Source organism: Bos grunniens, chromosome 5, assembly GCF_055505025.1.
Source record: "Bos grunniens cultivar Pamir isolate PY7600 chromosome 5, Bosgru_T2T1.0, whole genome shotgun sequence".
NCBI lineage: Eukaryota > Metazoa > Chordata > Mammalia > Artiodactyla > Bovidae > Bos > Bos grunniens.
The window spans coordinates 104,827,072-104,843,878 of record NC_141169.1 but is presented as its reverse complement, the minus strand read 5'-3'; the positions used below and the strand labels follow the sequence as shown (position 1 = coordinate 104,843,878).

At 55.4% G+C, this 16,807-nt stretch overlaps 1 protein-coding gene across 4 annotated transcripts; it reads left to right on the top strand.

Annotated features, from left to right (window-relative positions):
• Positions 1-63: 63 nt before the first annotated feature.
• On the top strand, positions 64-15,757 carry PTPN6 (protein tyrosine phosphatase non-receptor type 6). 4 transcript variants are annotated; one of them, XM_086402158.1, is made up of 16 exons: positions 64-371; positions 6,466-6,588; positions 6,763-6,957; positions 9,455-9,644; positions 9,791-9,907; positions 9,993-10,106; positions 10,262-10,358; positions 10,710-10,789; positions 10,954-11,103; positions 12,095-12,226; positions 12,346-12,500; positions 14,423-14,490; positions 14,588-14,739; positions 14,839-14,930; positions 15,250-15,390; positions 15,559-15,757. In XM_086402158.1, exons 1-15 carry the CDS (start codon positions 358-360, stop codon positions 15,362-15,364), a joined length of 1,794 nt encoding a protein of 597 aa, XP_086258284.1. In that variant the 5' UTR covers positions 64-357; the 3' UTR covers positions 15,365-15,390; positions 15,559-15,757. The 4 variants fall into 4 exon arrangements, with proteins under 4 accessions (XP_086258284.1, XP_086258286.1, XP_086258287.1 ...); XM_086402160.1 differs by having other exon boundaries at positions 15,519-15,757; XM_086402161.1 differs by lacking the exon at positions 64-371 and adding an exon at positions 6,227-6,381.
• Positions 15,758-16,807: the final 1,050 nt, after the last annotated feature.

Below are 16,807 nucleotides of genomic sequence, written 5' to 3'. Positions count from 1 at the left end.
TTCCTGCGGCTCGGTTGGCTGGCGGGCCAGGTGGAGTTCCAGGTGGCTCCTCCCTTCCCCAGGGAGGGAGGCGGGGGACAGGCAGGCAGTGCTGGCCTGGCGATAGACTGCTGAGTGGGGCTGGAGGGAGAAGCCAGCTGCTGAGGCCAGCTCCGCCCCACCTGTCCCTTTTCCGGGGTTATTTAGTTCAGGGGCTTGTCCCCGCGGTGCCTGTGGCCTGGCGGGCAGCATCGAGAGGAAAGTGGCTGGTTTCTGAGCATTCTTCCTCACCTGGCTTGGGCCCCTGCACAGCTGCGCCACGGGGCTCAACCCTGCCCCCTGTGCCTTCTGCCTGGGACTCCCCACCCCTCTGGGGAAATGCTGTCCCATGGGTAAGTCCCCTGCTCCATCTGGGTAACGGGGGCTCCTGTTCATTCGGGAGGGAGGGGTGGGGATCCTGCTCATTCCTGACAGGTGCATGACCATGAGTGCGACCTGCCCCTGCCCCCTCCCCAGGTCACTTTTCCTCAAAGATGCCAGAACTCCAGCCTTGTTCATGACCGTCTGACCCACCCCCCTTCTCTAGTACTTTCTCCCTGACAGATGCATATTTATTCTCACCAAATTTCTTTCTCTGCCTTCTGGTCCCCTGCTTCTGTCTTCTGCTAAGGACACGTTCCCTAGGGAGCTGAATGTCACCTGAAACATTACAAATCTGAAAAGCAGACCTGAGAAAGATGCCCTGTTGCCACTAAATGTCCCAAATCCTTCATTCCGATCTCCCTCAGTTTTCCTTCACTCCTCTGCATCAATTCATTCAGATACTGTTATCTATTGTATGCTGGTGCTTTTTAGTTTTTAAATTTTTTTAAAGTTTTTTTTTAATGTGGACCATTTTTAAAGTCTTTATTGAATTTGTTACAATATTGCTTCTGTTTTATGTTTTGCTTTTTTGGCCCCAAGTCATGTGGGAGGGATCTTAGGTCCCCAGTCAGGGACGAACCTACACCCTGGGTATTGGAAGGTGAGGTCCTAACCACAGCCAGGGAAGTTCTGCCAGGTGCTTTTTAAGGTGCTGCCAATACTGTAACAAACAAGAGAGACACAGTTCCTGCCTTCACGGAGCTTCACTCAGGTGGAAGGGGACAGACTGCCCAAGGAACCCATTAAATAGGATAATTGCCGGGTCTCAGAAGTGTTACCCAGAAAATAAACCAGCTTCACATGCTAATAAGGGACTGGGGTGCCAGTGGCATCACTGGCTGGAGGGGCCAGGGAGGGCTTTCCTGAGTCGGTGACTCAGAAGGTGAGACCTGGATGAGGAGGAAGAATCAGGCTCCAGTGCTGCTGGCAGAGAGAATGGCCAGTGCAAAGACCCTACTGTGGGAATAAACTGAATGATGGTGCCTGGAGGCAGAGTTGGCCAGTGAGGACAGAGGAGGGCTGGGTCACGTGGGGCCTTCTTGGTGTTTGGATACTACAGTGAGGACCTGCTGGGCGTCTTGGTGAGTTGGTAGGTTGGTCACCCCAAGTCCAGTAAGTTCTTGCTTCTTATATTCACTTGCTCTCAGTGCACCCCTTGTCTCCTTCAGCCCCAGTGTCAAGATTCTTTTTAAAAAAAATAATAATTTATTTAAAAATTTATTTTATTAATTATTAATGTATTTAGAAATTATTGATATATTTATTTATAAATTATTGATAGATTTATTTATAATTAAATTACTTATTAATTTATGTGTAAACAAATGATTTATTGGTAGATTTATTTATAAATAATTTGTTTATTGATAGATTTATTTATATATAAATATATTTATTTATTAGTTGTGGCATGTGGGATCTAGTTCCCTGATGAGAGGTTGAACCCGAGCCCCCTGCACTGGGAGGGAGGAGTCTTAACCACTGGACCTCCAAGGAGATCCCTGCTGTCAAGGTTCTCATTGGGTCTTCTGGTCCCCAATCCCTTCCATGCTCCTGCCTCCATCATTTTCCTGCCAGATGGTTGGCAAGTCCTTTCCTGAGAAAGAATCCTTCCTTGGTTCCTCAGGCTAGCCCTGTGAGACCCTCTGCCAAGGGTCCCAGCCTCTCAGAGCAGCTCAGCTCAGCCATAGGGCCCGGCTCACAGCCGGCACTATGCTCGTGGGTCCCGTGCCAGCTCCCCAGAGGCCTCTGAGGGAGGAGCCCCTCCACCCCGGCCTCGTCGTGGGCTGTGCCCACACCCTGCCTCCTCCTCCCACAGTGGGTGGTGCAGTGGGAAGGACAGTGGACTTGTCAGACGTCAGACGGCCTTGGTTTGTTGCCTACCCCCTTCCTAGTTTGTGACCTTGGTCAAGTTACTTCTCTGAGCCTTAGTTTTTGTTTCTAAAGTTGGGCTAACATGGACTTCCCTGGTGGTCCAGTGGTTAAGAATCCATCTGCCAAGGCACGGGACATGGGTTTGATCCCTGGTCTGGGTAGATTCCACACGTTGAAGGCCAACTAAGCCCTTGGGCCACAACTACTGAGCCTTTGAGCCCCAGAACCCGTGCTCTGCAAAAAGAGAAGCCACAGCACTGAGAAGCCCATGTACCTCAACTAGAGAAAGACCACAAGCAGCAGGGAAGACCCAGCACAGCCAAAAATAAATAAATAAAAATAAAATTGGCTAACAGGACCTACTAAATAGGGTTGGCATATACATTAATAATGTCACATAAAAGCTGTTCATACTAAAAGCTGACTTCATATTGGCTTTTTATATCAGCATTTGGGAAATATTGTTAAACCCATTTATCAGGTAGGGATACTGAGGCCCAGGGAACTTCAAGAGCTTTCTAGAGATTACTTTGTTTGCTCTTCCAGACTGCCTGTCTTTCTGCATCCCCGTTGATCTTCATCTCTGCCTTTATCTCCTTGCTTCCCAAGTGAGTAATTTTCTCTTCTGAATTAGTAGGCCCTTACTTTTTTAACTTTCAGCTTCCTTGAGCCTGTTTACCTCCCTTTAAAAAAAAAAAATGGGGAAAATAATTCCTAGATCCGGTAGTCTAGTGGTTAAGAATCAGGGGACATGGGTTTGATCCCTGGTCCGGGAAGATCCCATTTGCAGAGGGACAACTAAGACCGTGGGCCACAACCACTGAGCCCTGAGGGATGTCTGAGGCCCAAATGGGAGTGTGTGTGTGTGCATGTGCAAGCGCTCTGTGAACTCCAGAGCACTTACGCCAAGGGAAGGGTGGTGCTTCTTCTTTATTTTCCTGCCAAGGGACAGTAGAGACTGTACATACCATCCCAGTGTCTGTCTGCCTTCTGACTTGACACCCTTCAGAGAAATTCCTGTCTCTTTCATGGTCAGGAGTTTCTGGGTACCTAGTTAGTTTCTTTTTTAAAATTCCAGAGGGAGAGCGGCTTGTGGCCACTGTACAGGGGGTGTTGGGTGCTACGTAGGGACCTGCAACTTTGTGGGTGGTTGGGATGATGTGTCCACGTGTGGGTGTTTGCACCTGACTATGTGCATGTGTAGATGGACTTGGGTGATGAGGTTGCCTTTAGTGGGACTGGGTGTGCCTAAGTGGATGCTTGTGTGTGCGTGCGTGCACTCATGTGTGTGTATACTCATCTGTACGTGACAAGCAGGGTGTGCATGGGTAGGACTGGACCTGGGCTTGTGACCATGTATGTACATGGGTCTGGATGAATGTGGTCATTTGACACATGCTCTGTGTGAGACATGGTGCTAAGTTTTAACCACTTGGAGGTGAGCCATACCAGCTGTGGACCTCCTGTGCTGGAGGTGAGGGGCCCCTGTAGTGGAGGTGATGGTGTCCATTCTCTTCCTGCCCCCTGCTGTGAGGGAGAGTTCATAGTCTTTCAGGGCTACTGCCTAAGATAGAGGTAGTCAGTGTTAGACCATGAGATAAACAGATCAAGCAGGGTCTCCAGAAATCCTTTCTGGGGGTGGGGAGGGCAGTGAATTGATATTCAAAAAATGATAAAGTAGCCAACATAAGAAAATAGACTTTCATTGGGCTTGAATAGTTTGTTATTTATTTTTCCTTCTTTTTTGAGGCATAGCATACATGATGTGCTTGAATACTGAACATCACATTTACTTCATCTGTGTACACACCACTCAGATCTGCTATCCCAGAAATTGCCATCTCCCAGTCAGTATACTTATTTTAATGAAGGGATGACATGCCCATGCTACAGTCTTCAAAAAGGTGGACTGAAGGGACTTCCCTGGTGGTCCAGTGGCTAAGACTCCAGGCCCCCAAGGCAGGGGGCCTGGGAGAGATGCCTGCTCGGGGAAGTAGATCCCACATGCAGCAACTAAAGATCCTGCAGGCTGCAATGAAGCTCAAAGATCCTGCATGTCACAACTAAGACTTGGTGCAGCCAATTAAATAAGTAATAAATACAAAAATATTAAAAAAAAAAAAAAAAAAAAGGTGGAAGGAGGGAGAAGGAAAGGTCCCTCCCAGCCCTTTCCTCCAGCCACCCGTTCTGGTCCCTTCCCTAGGGAATCCACTCACAGGGTTTCTTGTGTATCTTTTTTTTTTTAATTTTGGCTGTGCCCCAGGGCTTGTGGAATCTTAGTTCCCCTACCAAGGATTGAACCCTTGCAGTCTGTAGTCCTAACCACTGGAAGAGTCCTAAACACTGGACTCCCAGGGAAGTCCTCTCTTGTGTATCTTGCACTGGGCTTCTTTCCTCTTGCTTTGGTTTGGCGGTATGTTTGTATTTGGAATTAGATGGAGTATCACAAGCTTTTAGTGTTTAGGGACTCCCCAGGTGAATGGGCCCTGAGAATAGGCCATGGCCAGATCTGGGTGCCCCTCTGCAGCCCAGGAGACAGGCCCCTGGTCAGAGTCCTGAGCTCCGTTGGATTCAGACCAGACCCCCTCAGCAAGAACCTACAGTTCAGACTCCAGTGGATCCATCCATAGGGCTGGGGGCTCTGGCCCCACCTGCTTCCCATTCTGCTTCTCACCTGACTGCAGGGTTGGGGAATGGTGGATGGCCCAAAGGCCGAGGACAAGAAGTAGGGAAGATGCCAGTTGGACAGGGCTGCTCCAGGGTCATTTTGTCCAGCTCTCTGTCCCAGGGCACCTATTCAGATGTGTGTGTCGAGGGAGGGTTTCTATCCTTCTAAGAGGCATCTGCCCAGCCTAAACAGTTAGGAAACTGCCCGCTCCCACTTTGGCCCGATTGGAAGAGTCTCTCAACCTCTGTTAGTTTTTTTTTTAATTATTTATTTATTTGGCTGCACCGAGTCTTAGTTGCAGCATGTGGGATCTAGTTCCCTGACCAGAGATCAAACCTGGGCCCCCTGTATTAGGAGCAGAGTCTTAGCCACTGGACCCCTAGGGAAGTGCTGCCCTCCCCAACCTTTTTAACTTTTTCTTTTCTTTTTTGAAATTTACTTACTTATTTGGCTATGTCCAGTTTTAGTTGCAGTACACAGGATCTTCCATTGTGGTACACAGATTTAGTCGTGGCACAGGCTCAGTTGCTCCAAAGTATGTGGGATCTTAGCTCTCTGCCCAGTGATCGAACCTGTGATGCCTGCCTGCATTGCAAGGCAGATTCTTAACCACTGAACCACTAGGGAAGTCCCTTAACTTTTTATTTAACTTCTTATTCTGTTCTCTGAAGCCCTGAGGCCTGGCATATAGTAGCTAAAATCACCAGCTTTGGAGCCAGGCCGTCTGGTTTGCACTCTGGTTTGCTTTACTGACCGTGTGGCCCTGGGGCGAGCTGCCTTCAAGCCCAGAGCCTCAGGTTCTTTGTCTGGAAAATGGGGATAATGAAGGTACCTGCTTCACAGGGCTACCGTGAGGACATATCAGATAAGGCAGGTAAATACTGCCCAGCACAGTGCCTGTTGTCTAGGCAGACTCTACTGATGATAGTTGCCACCCTCACCATTATTATTGGTTTGGACCAGGGAAGGCTGCATGGACCAGGAAGAGATGGCGCGTGACTGTGTGGGTTCCCATGGACCAAGCATGAGCTGGCCTAGGGCGCTGGAGGCTCACGTGTGTTCTTATTCGGGTGGTCGTGTGTGGAGGGCCACCCTCCCCAGGCCTTCGATGGCAGGCGTGTGGGAAGCGGGTCCTGTCCCCACCCCCACCGCCACCCCGTGCTTCTCCCTGCTCTGCCCTAAAACGAGAAGTGAGTGAGTTCCCCCAAGGGGTCGGCCGCGCCCCTTCCTGTCCCCGCCCTGCCGGCTGCCCCAGGCCAGTGGAGTGGCAGCCCCAGAAGCAGGACAGGACGGGGCTGGGTGGCGAGGTGGCCCGGGTGCTGATAGCTGCCAGAGCTTAGCCCCAGCGTCCCCCGCCTGCCCAGACTCAGCGGCACCACCCCGTTGCCTGCAAGCCTTCACCCCACTCCCCGCCCCGGGCACCCCAGGATGGTGAGGTAAGGGCCAGGCACCCATGGTAGGCAGGAGGCAGGGTGCCCCAGGGCCCTGGGGCCTCTCCTCACCAGCCCCCCGGCCCCCAGGTGGTTTCACCGAGACCTCAGTGGGCTGGATGCGGAGACCCTGCTCAAGGGCCGAGGGGTCCACGGAAGCTTCCTGGCACGGCCCAGCCGCAAGAACCAGGGTGACTTCTCCCTCTCCGTCAGGTAGGTGGCCCACGGCTCCAGCCAGGGGTGGGGTGCCAGCCCTTGGCTGCTCATTTCGCTTCCCCAGGCCCTTGGATGTATCCACCCCAACCCTGCCCGGGACCCCCACCGCCCCCCACCACCCAACCTCCACTCTCCCTTCCACTGGCCTTACCTCCACTGGGTGCCCTGCAGGGTTGGGGACCAGGTGACTCATATTCGGATCCAGAACTCTGGGGACTTCTACGATCTGTATGGAGGGGAGAAGTTCGCAACGTTGACGGAGCTGGTGGAGTACTACACGCAGCAGCAGGGTGTTCTACAGGATCGAGACGGCACTATCATCCACCTCAAGTACCCGCTGAACTGCTCAGACCCCACCAGTGAGAGGTGAGGGTCTTCGCTCCCTGGCCTGCCCCACCGAGAAGTGGGCTGTCCTCCTCGCCTTGGGTCTCTTCCCCCCGTGTGATCCATGGGCTCCCTTTCCATCAACTCCTAGGAAGCAAGAGAAGGTTGCCTGGCCCTTCTCCAGGGTCCCTGTGCACCCGCGCCCCAGGCCCTACCATTGCCAGAGAGGCCTCTCCTCGTGGCTGTGTCTCCCAAATGGCCGGCTCTGTTGTTAGAAAGATGGAATCTGACCTCTTGTAACTGTTCCCTCCCCAGCACGGGTTCCTATGGTTGAGGAAGAGCGTAGGGGTCAGCGTGTATGAGGACACGCAGCCTCATCTCAGTGTCCCCTGAGAATGGGTCTGCCCTCTGGGGCTGGCTAGTGCTGGACTAGTCCCTTGACCAGACCCACATCATTGAAAACTGTCATAGGGGTGCAAGGGCCTTGTAGCTGGGCACAGGACAATACTCTAAGCATTTCCCGCCCATCTTTCTGGTTTCAAAGATATGGTCCCCAGAACTGGGCTGGCTACTCCCCAGGTGGTCTCCCCAAAGTGTGCGCAGACCCAAAGACTCTGCATTTTATGGGCGGGTTGGGGGGTGTCTCATTTTCCAGTTGTTTCTCCGTGATAGCTCCTATAATTAGGGGAAGGGCAGCTGAACAACTCTGGGTTGTTATGGGGGATTTTTTTGCACACTCCTAGGGCCAAGACCACTTGTCCTTGTCCTGTATTTGTGCATCGATTGTCGGAATGATTCTGAACCTGGATTCTCTCAGCTTTCGGTCTTTCTGAGATGCATGCCTCCCAGCTTGCACCGTATTTTATTCAAGTCACTGGCTAAGACTGAGAACTGGATGAGGCTGGGGAAAAGGCCCCTGACCCACCCCTGGAGACCCTTTTCCCCATGAACATGCAGCCAAAGATCCATTTCTGGTGAAGCCGCCTCCCCTAGGAGGGAAGCACTTGGATGCCCTTGCTGGTGTCTATCCTTCCCTGGTGTTCACTGCCTCTCACCCTCTTCCTGCACCCCACCTGCCACATTCATGGGGATTTTCTGCCCAGATCCTCTTAGGTTCTTCATGACCTGGCCTCCTCCTTGTCCACAGCCAGGGTCCGGCCTACTGGCTGCTGCCAGAGGATGGGTGGATACAGGGGTGGTTGAAGATGGAACTGCAAGAGGGATGGAGCTGAGACGACCCCCTGGGGCCTGGGGTCAGGGTTCAAATTGTGGCTGGAAGAGGTCAGGGACAGAGGGACTCAAGACCAGGGCAGCTGACTTAAAGAGGGGCTTTTGGTTCCCCAAGCCAGGAGGCCTGGATCCACCCTTGACCCTGGGAACCTGTGGGGAATGCTCTTTATCCCAACCTCTGCTCTGGTTTGCTCTGGTTCTTGGCCTTGGCAGCTGCCCCTCCTCTGGGGGGAATTTGCATTTGTCCCCTCAATGGCTAGCTCTTTGCCTGTGGTCAGCCTGACATTTGCATGGAGACTTCCTCATCCTGTGGGGCCTGGGGGAAGAGGGTTAGCCCCCTCCCCACTGCTTGAGGGCCCTGGTCTATCCCTGAGTGGTGGGATATGGTGGCCCAGGGGTCCTGCACGGGCTGGGGACTCTGGAGGTCTCCGAGCTGCAGTCTCCTCTGGGCTGAAGTACGACGGGGTAGGACAGACTGGCCCCCTCCCTCCTTCCCCCCATTCCTGCGGTTGGAAAATGCCCCCCCTTCCCCTGTCCCTGGGCTGAGGAAACCTCACAACCTCACTTCTCACTCTCTCCCCAGAAGGAGTTTTGTGTTTTTTCCATCACGTGGTTTCCTGTGGGGCTGGGCATTGTGGGGCTACAGTTTCCTCCTGGGAAGGGGGTGTGTTATGGGGAAAGGTCCTAGTTCTGCTTTCTGCCCCTCTGAGCCTCTCGAGCCTCCCCCCCAACACTGAACCCCAGCAGCCCCTTCAGTGACATCACCTGGGGAACCCCAAAGCCCCCAAACCACTATTCACCCCGCGGGCTTGTCCACCTTCCCGACCCCCAGGGGGACTTCTCCCCATTTCCCCTCCCTTGTGACTTCCGTCTCTCCCAACCCCATTGCTGTCTGTGGTTTGGCCTCCGTCTGCATTTCTGCTTCCCTCGCCTAGCCCTGTCTTTCATGGAGACCCTTCCTGGGTTTCTCCCCTCTGAACATTCTGGATGTGGCTGCCTTTCTGCCTGTGTCTTAAACTTGCAGAGGTGGGCTTGCTTAGAAGTCCTGAGGCTTGCCACTTATCAGCTGGGGCCTTGGGCCAGTGTGCAACTGCCCAGCCTCAGTCTCCTCATCTGCAGAATGGGTAGTACCTACCTCTCAGGTTTCTGTGAGAGTGACAGACCTACTCATAGTGGCGGATTTGAGAGCACGTAGCAGAGCTCAGTTCAGCACATGGCAGGGGCCCAAGTTCCCTGCCCCCTCCCTGAGCGTCTGCCCAGTGCCCGCCCCCGGCCTCAGTCTCATTTCCCCGGATGCCGTCTTCCCTAGGTGGTACCATGGCCACATGTCTGGAGGGCAGGCAGAGACTTTGCTGCAGGCCAAGGGGGAGCCTTGGACCTTCCTTGTGCGTGAGAGCCTCAGCCAGCCTGGAGATTTTGTGCTGTCCGTGCTCAGCGACCAGCCCAAGGCTGGCCCCGGCTCCCCGCTCAGAGTCACCCATATCAAAGTCATGTGTGAGGTAAGGCCTCTGGGCACCAGGGAGGCACCCCGCTGGGGGTTCCCTCTGTGCCCACAGCCATACCCTTGGGGAGGGGCAGCCTGGGCTTTGGTCCAAGGCTCGGGGTCCAGGCAGGGAGACAGGTGGCCTGACTTGGAGCCCCTCAGGGCGGACGCTACACAGTGGGGGGTTCTGAGACCTTCGACAGCCTCACTGACCTGGTGGAGCATTTCAAGAGGACGGGGATCGAGGAGGCCTCCGGCGCTTTCGTCTACCTACGGCAGGTGAGGGGTGGGCCTGGCTGCCTCCTCCCATTCCCTGAGCCTCTGAGCTCTATAAGCGGCTGACTTCTGGCCTCCCCCACCCCAGCCATACTATGCCACGAGGGTGAACGCGGCTGACATTGAGAACCGGGTCTTGGAACTGAACAAGAAGCAGGAGTCAGAGGAGACAGCCAAGGCCGGCTTCTGGGAGGAGTTTGAGGTTTGTGATGGGACCAGCAGGGTGAAGGGCGTGGGGTCCCAGACAGACCCCGTCTCCTCGCTCCCCATCCTCATGTTAGTCTGCCCCATGACCTCTCCACCCATGGATGCCCCTCTCCTGGGCCTGAGGCTCCATTTCCCCAACTCGTCCCACAGAGTCTGCAGAAGCAGGAGGTGAAAAACTTGCACCAGCGGCTGGAAGGGCAGCGGCCAGAAAACAAGAGCAAGAACCGTTACAAGAACATCCTTCCGTGTGAGCACCCTGGGCAGCCTCCAGCCCGCGCCCAACTCAGGCAGCGTCCACTCACCCAGGAGATGCCTCTCCCCTAGCTGACCTCCCCCCATCTCAGACGGTCTCCTTCCCCAGCTCTATGAGGGACCCCCACCCACAAGGGCATCCCCCCTTCCTCCAGGCTCCCAGAGAATCCCCTCATACCCCACCCCACCACCTTCTTCCTCTGAAACCTCCAGCCCACATGGGTTGAGAACCCATGTGGGTCCCCCACACCGGCCTGCCCACAGGGCTTCTGGGCAAGGATGGCTTGGGAGCTCAAGAAGGGTTTCTGACCCAGGCCCTTCTTGCATCCTTTCTGCCCACTCCCAGTTGACCACAGTCGAGTGGTCCTGCAGGGACGCGACAGTAACATCCCTGGGTCTGACTACATTAACGCCAACTATGTGAAGGTTGGTGTGCTCGCCGGTCATGGTGGGGTGGGGACGGGAAATGGACCCCGGCTCCTGGGGATACTGGGTCCAGAGACATCGGGTGAAGCCAGAGCTGTTGCCATGGGTGAGTGGGTGGGTGGATGAGGGGCTCACAGCCCTGCTCGTCTCTGCACTCTGTCCAGAACCAGCTGCTAGGCCCTGATGAGAACGCTAAGACCTACATCGCCAGCCAGGGCTGCCTGGAGGCCACGGTCAACGACTTCTGGCAGATGGTGTGGCAGGAGAACACCTGCGTCATTGTCATGACCACCCGGGAGGTGGAGAAGGGCCGGGTAGGCTGAGCCCCGCGCTGCCCCCACCCCCAGGACGACTCCACCACCATTAAGCTGGAGAGACACTTAGGGGCACCTCGGAGGGCAAGGGCCCGACCTCCTTGGGGAACTGAGAAAGAAATCTGAGTACACGATAACTCCTGGGTCTCTGCTTCCTATGTGGGACTCCCCTGACCACCAGACCCAGATTTCCAGAGGCCTCCATCCCTTAAGTGTCCCCCCGCCCCGTGCCCACCATCCCCCTCAGGGTAGTAATCCCTCCTCTCCACTCAGCCTCATTACTCTCTCTGAAGTCGGTCCCAAACTGTCACCCCCATGGGCAGGCTGCCCCCTTGCACGGCACCCTTTGCCCTGGAGTGGCTGTGACCTGTGCAGAAGTATGTAACCTCTGCGTCAGGCTGTCCCCCCGAGGACCCTGGTACTCAGGCTCGGTGGCTACCCTCCAGCCCTCACCTCTGACCTGCCAGGCTCCTTCACGTTTCTGTGCCTCTGCAGGAGCTCATTTCTCCTAGGAAGTGACTTCCTCTCTCCTCCCTATCTCTGCCCGACAGACTCCTCGTTGTTTTTAAAGACCCGGCTCACATGCTCCCTCCTCTGTGAAGCCATCCCTGATTTCCTCCGTTACCTAGAGAGAGAATTAGTCTCTGCCTGCAACCCCTTACCCCGGGCTCCTCAGCAGCTCAGTTCCCTGGCTCACCCTTCTCTCTGTGAGCTCCTGGAGGCACTGGCGCACCAGGCTGTGTCTTACTTGTGTCTGGCACTCCAGCCTGGTTGGTGCGGCTTCAGGTGCGAGGCCTATACCAGCCAGCATGCGCGGAATGACTTGTTGAACGGCTGATCAGGTCTCACCACCTGGAGCATGCTGAGCCAAGACCTAAGCCTCTGACTCTTGGCCAGGTCACCCATTCATCTGTCAGATGCTACGGGGCCAGCACCGGGCACTCAGGCCCTGCCTCTGTGCCTTACATCCCCCACCCCCCTCTCTTTTCAGAACAAATGTGTTCCATACTGGCCAGAAGTGGGCAGTCAGCGTGTTTACGGACCCTACACCGTAACCAATTGTGGGGAACACGACACAACTGAGTACAAACTCCGAAACTTACAGGTCTCCCCGCTGGAAAATGTGAGTGTCCCCTGCTCCTGCCCCAGGCTGGGGGCCCTGCTCACGTTCATTCTTCTGGGTTGGATAGAATGAAGCCACGTTGGGGAGCAGGGCACATTGACCCTATGTCCTCCACCCAGGAGAACCTGATTCGGGAGATTTGGCACTACCAGTACCTGAGCTGGCCTGATCACGGGGTCCCCAGTGAGCCTGGGGGTGTTCTCAGCTTCCTGGACCAGATCAACCAGCGGCAGGAGAGTCTGCCTCACGCAGGGCCCATCATCGTGCATTGCAGGTGAGAGTGACAATGATATGATATCGGTGATAATAATCCAAGTAGTAGCTGGCAAGTGAGTACTGCCAAGCGCCCTGCACTGTTGTAAGCGAATTACACGAGAATGAATTTAAAGCCTCCCAGGCCCTCCACCTCTTCTGGGTTCCCTGATGGCTTCCAGACCCATGGGTGGAACTTAGCTTGAACCAAGCCCATGGCTTGAGCCTGTGCCTGGCATGGGGAGTCTCCATAGAGATATGGCGTCCGGTCCAGTCTAGTTCAACCTGCCATGTGCAAATGAGGAAATGGGCCAAGCCTCTTGTCAGGTCACTGCTGGTCCGTGGGGGGAACCTGGAGCAGGGCTCACGGTAGACCCAGGTCCTGGTCACTACTGTTTTTTCACACATGCCTACCCACGGTGTTTCTCCTTGGGGTCGGTGTGGCTTCCCAACTCTTCTCTTTACCGTCTGCAGCCATGAGGTGGAGGGGTGCCGAGGCCTCTTCATGCCACTCCTATTTCTCCCTTCCTGCCAGTGCCCCCAGCTCAGCCCCTCGGCTCATGCACCACTAGGTCCACTGGAGCTCCCCATGTTCATGTTCGGGAGACCCTGCTAAGCTGGGGAGCTGAGGGAGCAATGAGCAGCAGGGGCCCCAGCAGGTCGCCTGGCCTGGGTGGAGGGGAGGGGATAGGCAGGGGTTGCTGGACAGATGTAGCTTCTGTAAATTCCAGCTCCTCCACTCCCTGGCTGTGTGATCTCAGACAAATGACTTCATGTCTCTGATCCTCAGGTTCCTTATCTGTAAAGTCAATGTTTCATGGGGCTGTGGCAAACGTGAAACCCTCTCACTGTGTCTGGAGTACAGTAAATGCTCCAGAAGGGGGGTCGTTCATGTTTTTATATCTCCCGTGGTGGGGACGGGGGTCTGTTTCCTTCCCTTCCCTTCCTGCTCCCTCCATGTGACCCAGGCTCTGAGGGCAAGGACTTCCTCCTTCTGTCCACCAGCTCTTGTGTGTCCTGGGGCAGGGCTGGGTGGGGTGAGCCTGGAGGTACCCCCCACGTGCTGTCTCAGGGACTCTACCTCCAGGGACAGGCCCATCGCCAAGAATGACCCGGCTGCCTGTGCCCCCCCCCCACCTTCTTGAAATCCCCATGGCCTTAATTTAGACGTTACAGGAAGGAAGTGGGTGAGAGGGTGTTATTTTTAACAATCTGGGTTTGAAATTAGACAGTGCGACTTGGGGCATCGGCCTGACTGGCCTAGTGGTGGAGGTGAAACTGGGGTCTCTGTGGGGTCTTGAGGCTGCTGGGGTCTGTGTGCCCAGGGGGTGGCAGCAGAGGGTGGGGAGGAGGGGAGACCTCCTGTTAGCTGCTCCCCAAGTCTCCTGAGCCCAGTGGCCTCGTGGCCCGCAGGCAGGAGAACTGTCCTCACCCTGCTGTCAGGATCTGAAGAAAAAGGGAGATGCAGCCTTACAGAAGGATGGTCCTCATGTGAAGAGGGCAGCCTGGCTCGGGCCAAAGCTGTGGGAGAGGGCCCGGGAGGCCAGGGTGCCAGGGTAGTAGGCAGGACAGGTGGGATGGGGTCCCAGGTCTCCTGAGGTGGTGGGGGCAAGAGGGAGAAGTGGAAGCAGGCGGTGGGGCTGGGAAGGACTGGGATGGACATCGGGGAGCAGCGTCTTAGCACTTGTGCGCAAGGCTCTCCCCCCAAATCCCTTGGCTGGAGGGATGAGCATGGGTGCAGAGTTGGGCAAACCCCTACCCTGCCTGCCCCACCCCCACCGCACTGACCCAGTCAGGTTCCAGCAGCTTGTATCACTGACCTTTCCCTAAGCTCCACCCCTGCCTTCTGCCCGCTCCCTAAGCCCCGCCCCTGCCGGCGCCGTTTAAGCCCCTGGTTCCCGGCCTATGAGGGCTGGGCCTCTCACGAGCCCCTTCTCTCCCTAGCGCCGGCATCGGCCGCACGGGCACCATCATTGTCATCGACATGCTCATGGAGAGCATCTCCACCAAGGGTGAGGGTGACCGGTTGGGGACGCTGGGTCTGGTGGGAGAGCAGCCCCCGCCTTCGCCTCCGCTTGGGGCCTGACATCCGGCTGCCCTCTCGGCCAGGCCTGGACTGTGACATCGACATCCAGAAGACCATCCAGATGGTGCGGGCCCAGCGCTCGGGCATGGTGCAGACGGAGGCTCAGTACAAGTTCATCTACGTGGCCATCGCCCAGTTCATCGAGACCACCAAGAAGAAGTTGGAGGTCATGCAGGTGCGAGCAGAGCAGGGGCCTGGCTGGGCTGAGGGGGCCAGTGGGCGTCATGGGGTGCTGCTGGGACCACCGGCCTCCCAACCACACCTCTCCCCGCAGTCCCAGAAGGGCCGGGAATCGGAATACGGGAACATCACCTACCCGCCAGCAATGAAGAACGCCCACGCCAAGGCCTCCCGCACCTCCTCTAAGTGAGTGGCTCCTGCCTAGCCCGACCTTCCTTCCCAGGGAGGTTCGGGTTCAAGTATAAGCTTAGTTCTTACAACCTGTATTCACAAGTGTCTTCTGAGTGCCCTTCCACGTGGGGCCTGAGCTGAGTACACTGATGTGTGAGGTGGAGCCTTTGCCCCGAGGAGCTTCTAATCTAGTGTTAGGACACAGTCAGGGCTGGTGTCCTTGCTTTCCTGGCCTCAGTTTGCTCACCTGTGAGATGGGTTGACCCCATGTCACCCCAGGCTGGTGCTGGGGAACCCTGCCCCTGTCTCCTGACCCGCTGGCCCCGCCCTGCAGACACAGGGAGGACGTGTATGAGAATGTGCACAGTAAGAACAAGAAGGAGGAGAAGGTGAAGAAACAGCGGTCAGCAGACAAGGAGAAGAACAAGGGCTCCTTGAAGAGGAAGTGAGCCGGGCTCGTCCTGGGGCGGCCATGGTACGGCCCTTCCCTGGCCTGTCCCTGGGGCTTCCCAGCTGGTCTTTCTGCCCTGGATAGAGGGGGCGGCTGTGGCCTCACCCTGCCTTCCCAACCCCACCAGACCTGTGTCTTGTCCCCCACTCCAGGTCCAGCCCCGCCTTATCCCTTCCTCCCTTCCCTTTGCAGCCTCAGCCCGGTCTCTGCAGAGGCCTCCAGTGGATGACCCACAGCCTGAACCTTGGAGCAACACCCCTCCCCCATTCTATTGTAATTTAAATGGCCGTGTGCCCACCTCCCTCTCCTGGGATCCTGTATATAGCCCAGCAAGGCCCCAGGTGGGGCCAGGCCGGTCTCCTCTTGTAAATAAAACCTCTAGGTCACTGTGTGTGGGTCTCTAACTCTGTATGCCTGGCGGGAGGGGGAGGTAGGCAGGGAGCCTTCACAGTCTAACAGGCGAGTGTGAGCACGGGCCTGGTCTGGCTGTCTCTTCCCTTTCTTTAAAGCAGAGGGTGATCCTGCCAGGGTGGTTGTGAAGATCACTGAGATCAGGGATGATGATATAACTGGCAACAATAATTCATCACACTTTTTTTTTTAAACACATTGTATTTATTGGATTGCACTGGGTCTTGAAGAATCTTTAGTTGCATCAGGTGAACTCTTAATTGCAGCAAGTGAGATCTACATCCTCGACCAGGGATGGAACCTGGGCCCCCGTGCCATGGAAGTATGAAGTCTTAACCACTGGACCACCAGGGAAATCCCAATTCCTGGGACACCTTGGCATGTGTCAGGTGCGGTTTAAGAGACTAAAAGCATTGTGACTTCCCTGGTGGTCCAGTAGTTAAGACTCTGAGCCTCCAGTGCAAGAGGTACAGGTTAGATCCCTGGTCAGGGAACTAAGATCCTACAGGTCATGTGGCGTGGTCAAAAAAAAATGTAAAAAACAAGACCCCCCCCCAAAAAAGAACAAAACCAAGACTAAAAGTATTGAATCGAGGTACCTGTATCATTCCGATTTTACAGTGGGACAAGCTGAGACACAGAGAGATTAAATAACTTGCTCGAGGCCACAGGACTGTTGAGCAGTGAAACTAAGATTTTAACTCAGGCCGTTGGGCCCCAGAGCCTGCACTCCTGGAAATGCAGCCGGGGTCACACTGAGGGGGACACAACCACATTCTCTGGCCTGACTTCTAGGTCCAAGCGCTAAGAAGATGGATCAAGGCCATTTAGCACAGGCCCAGAGCCAACCCGCCTGCCGTCCCTGCCCTCTGGACGCCTGGTGCTCTCAGGATCTCCTGGCTCCTCCCTTCCTGGGGCCACTGCTACCTTTAGGCTCTTGGTCAGAGTCTTAGTTTTTAAAATAATGTATTTATTTGATATCTGATTGTGCTGGGTCTTCATCGCTGCTAGGGGTTTTCTCTATCTGTGG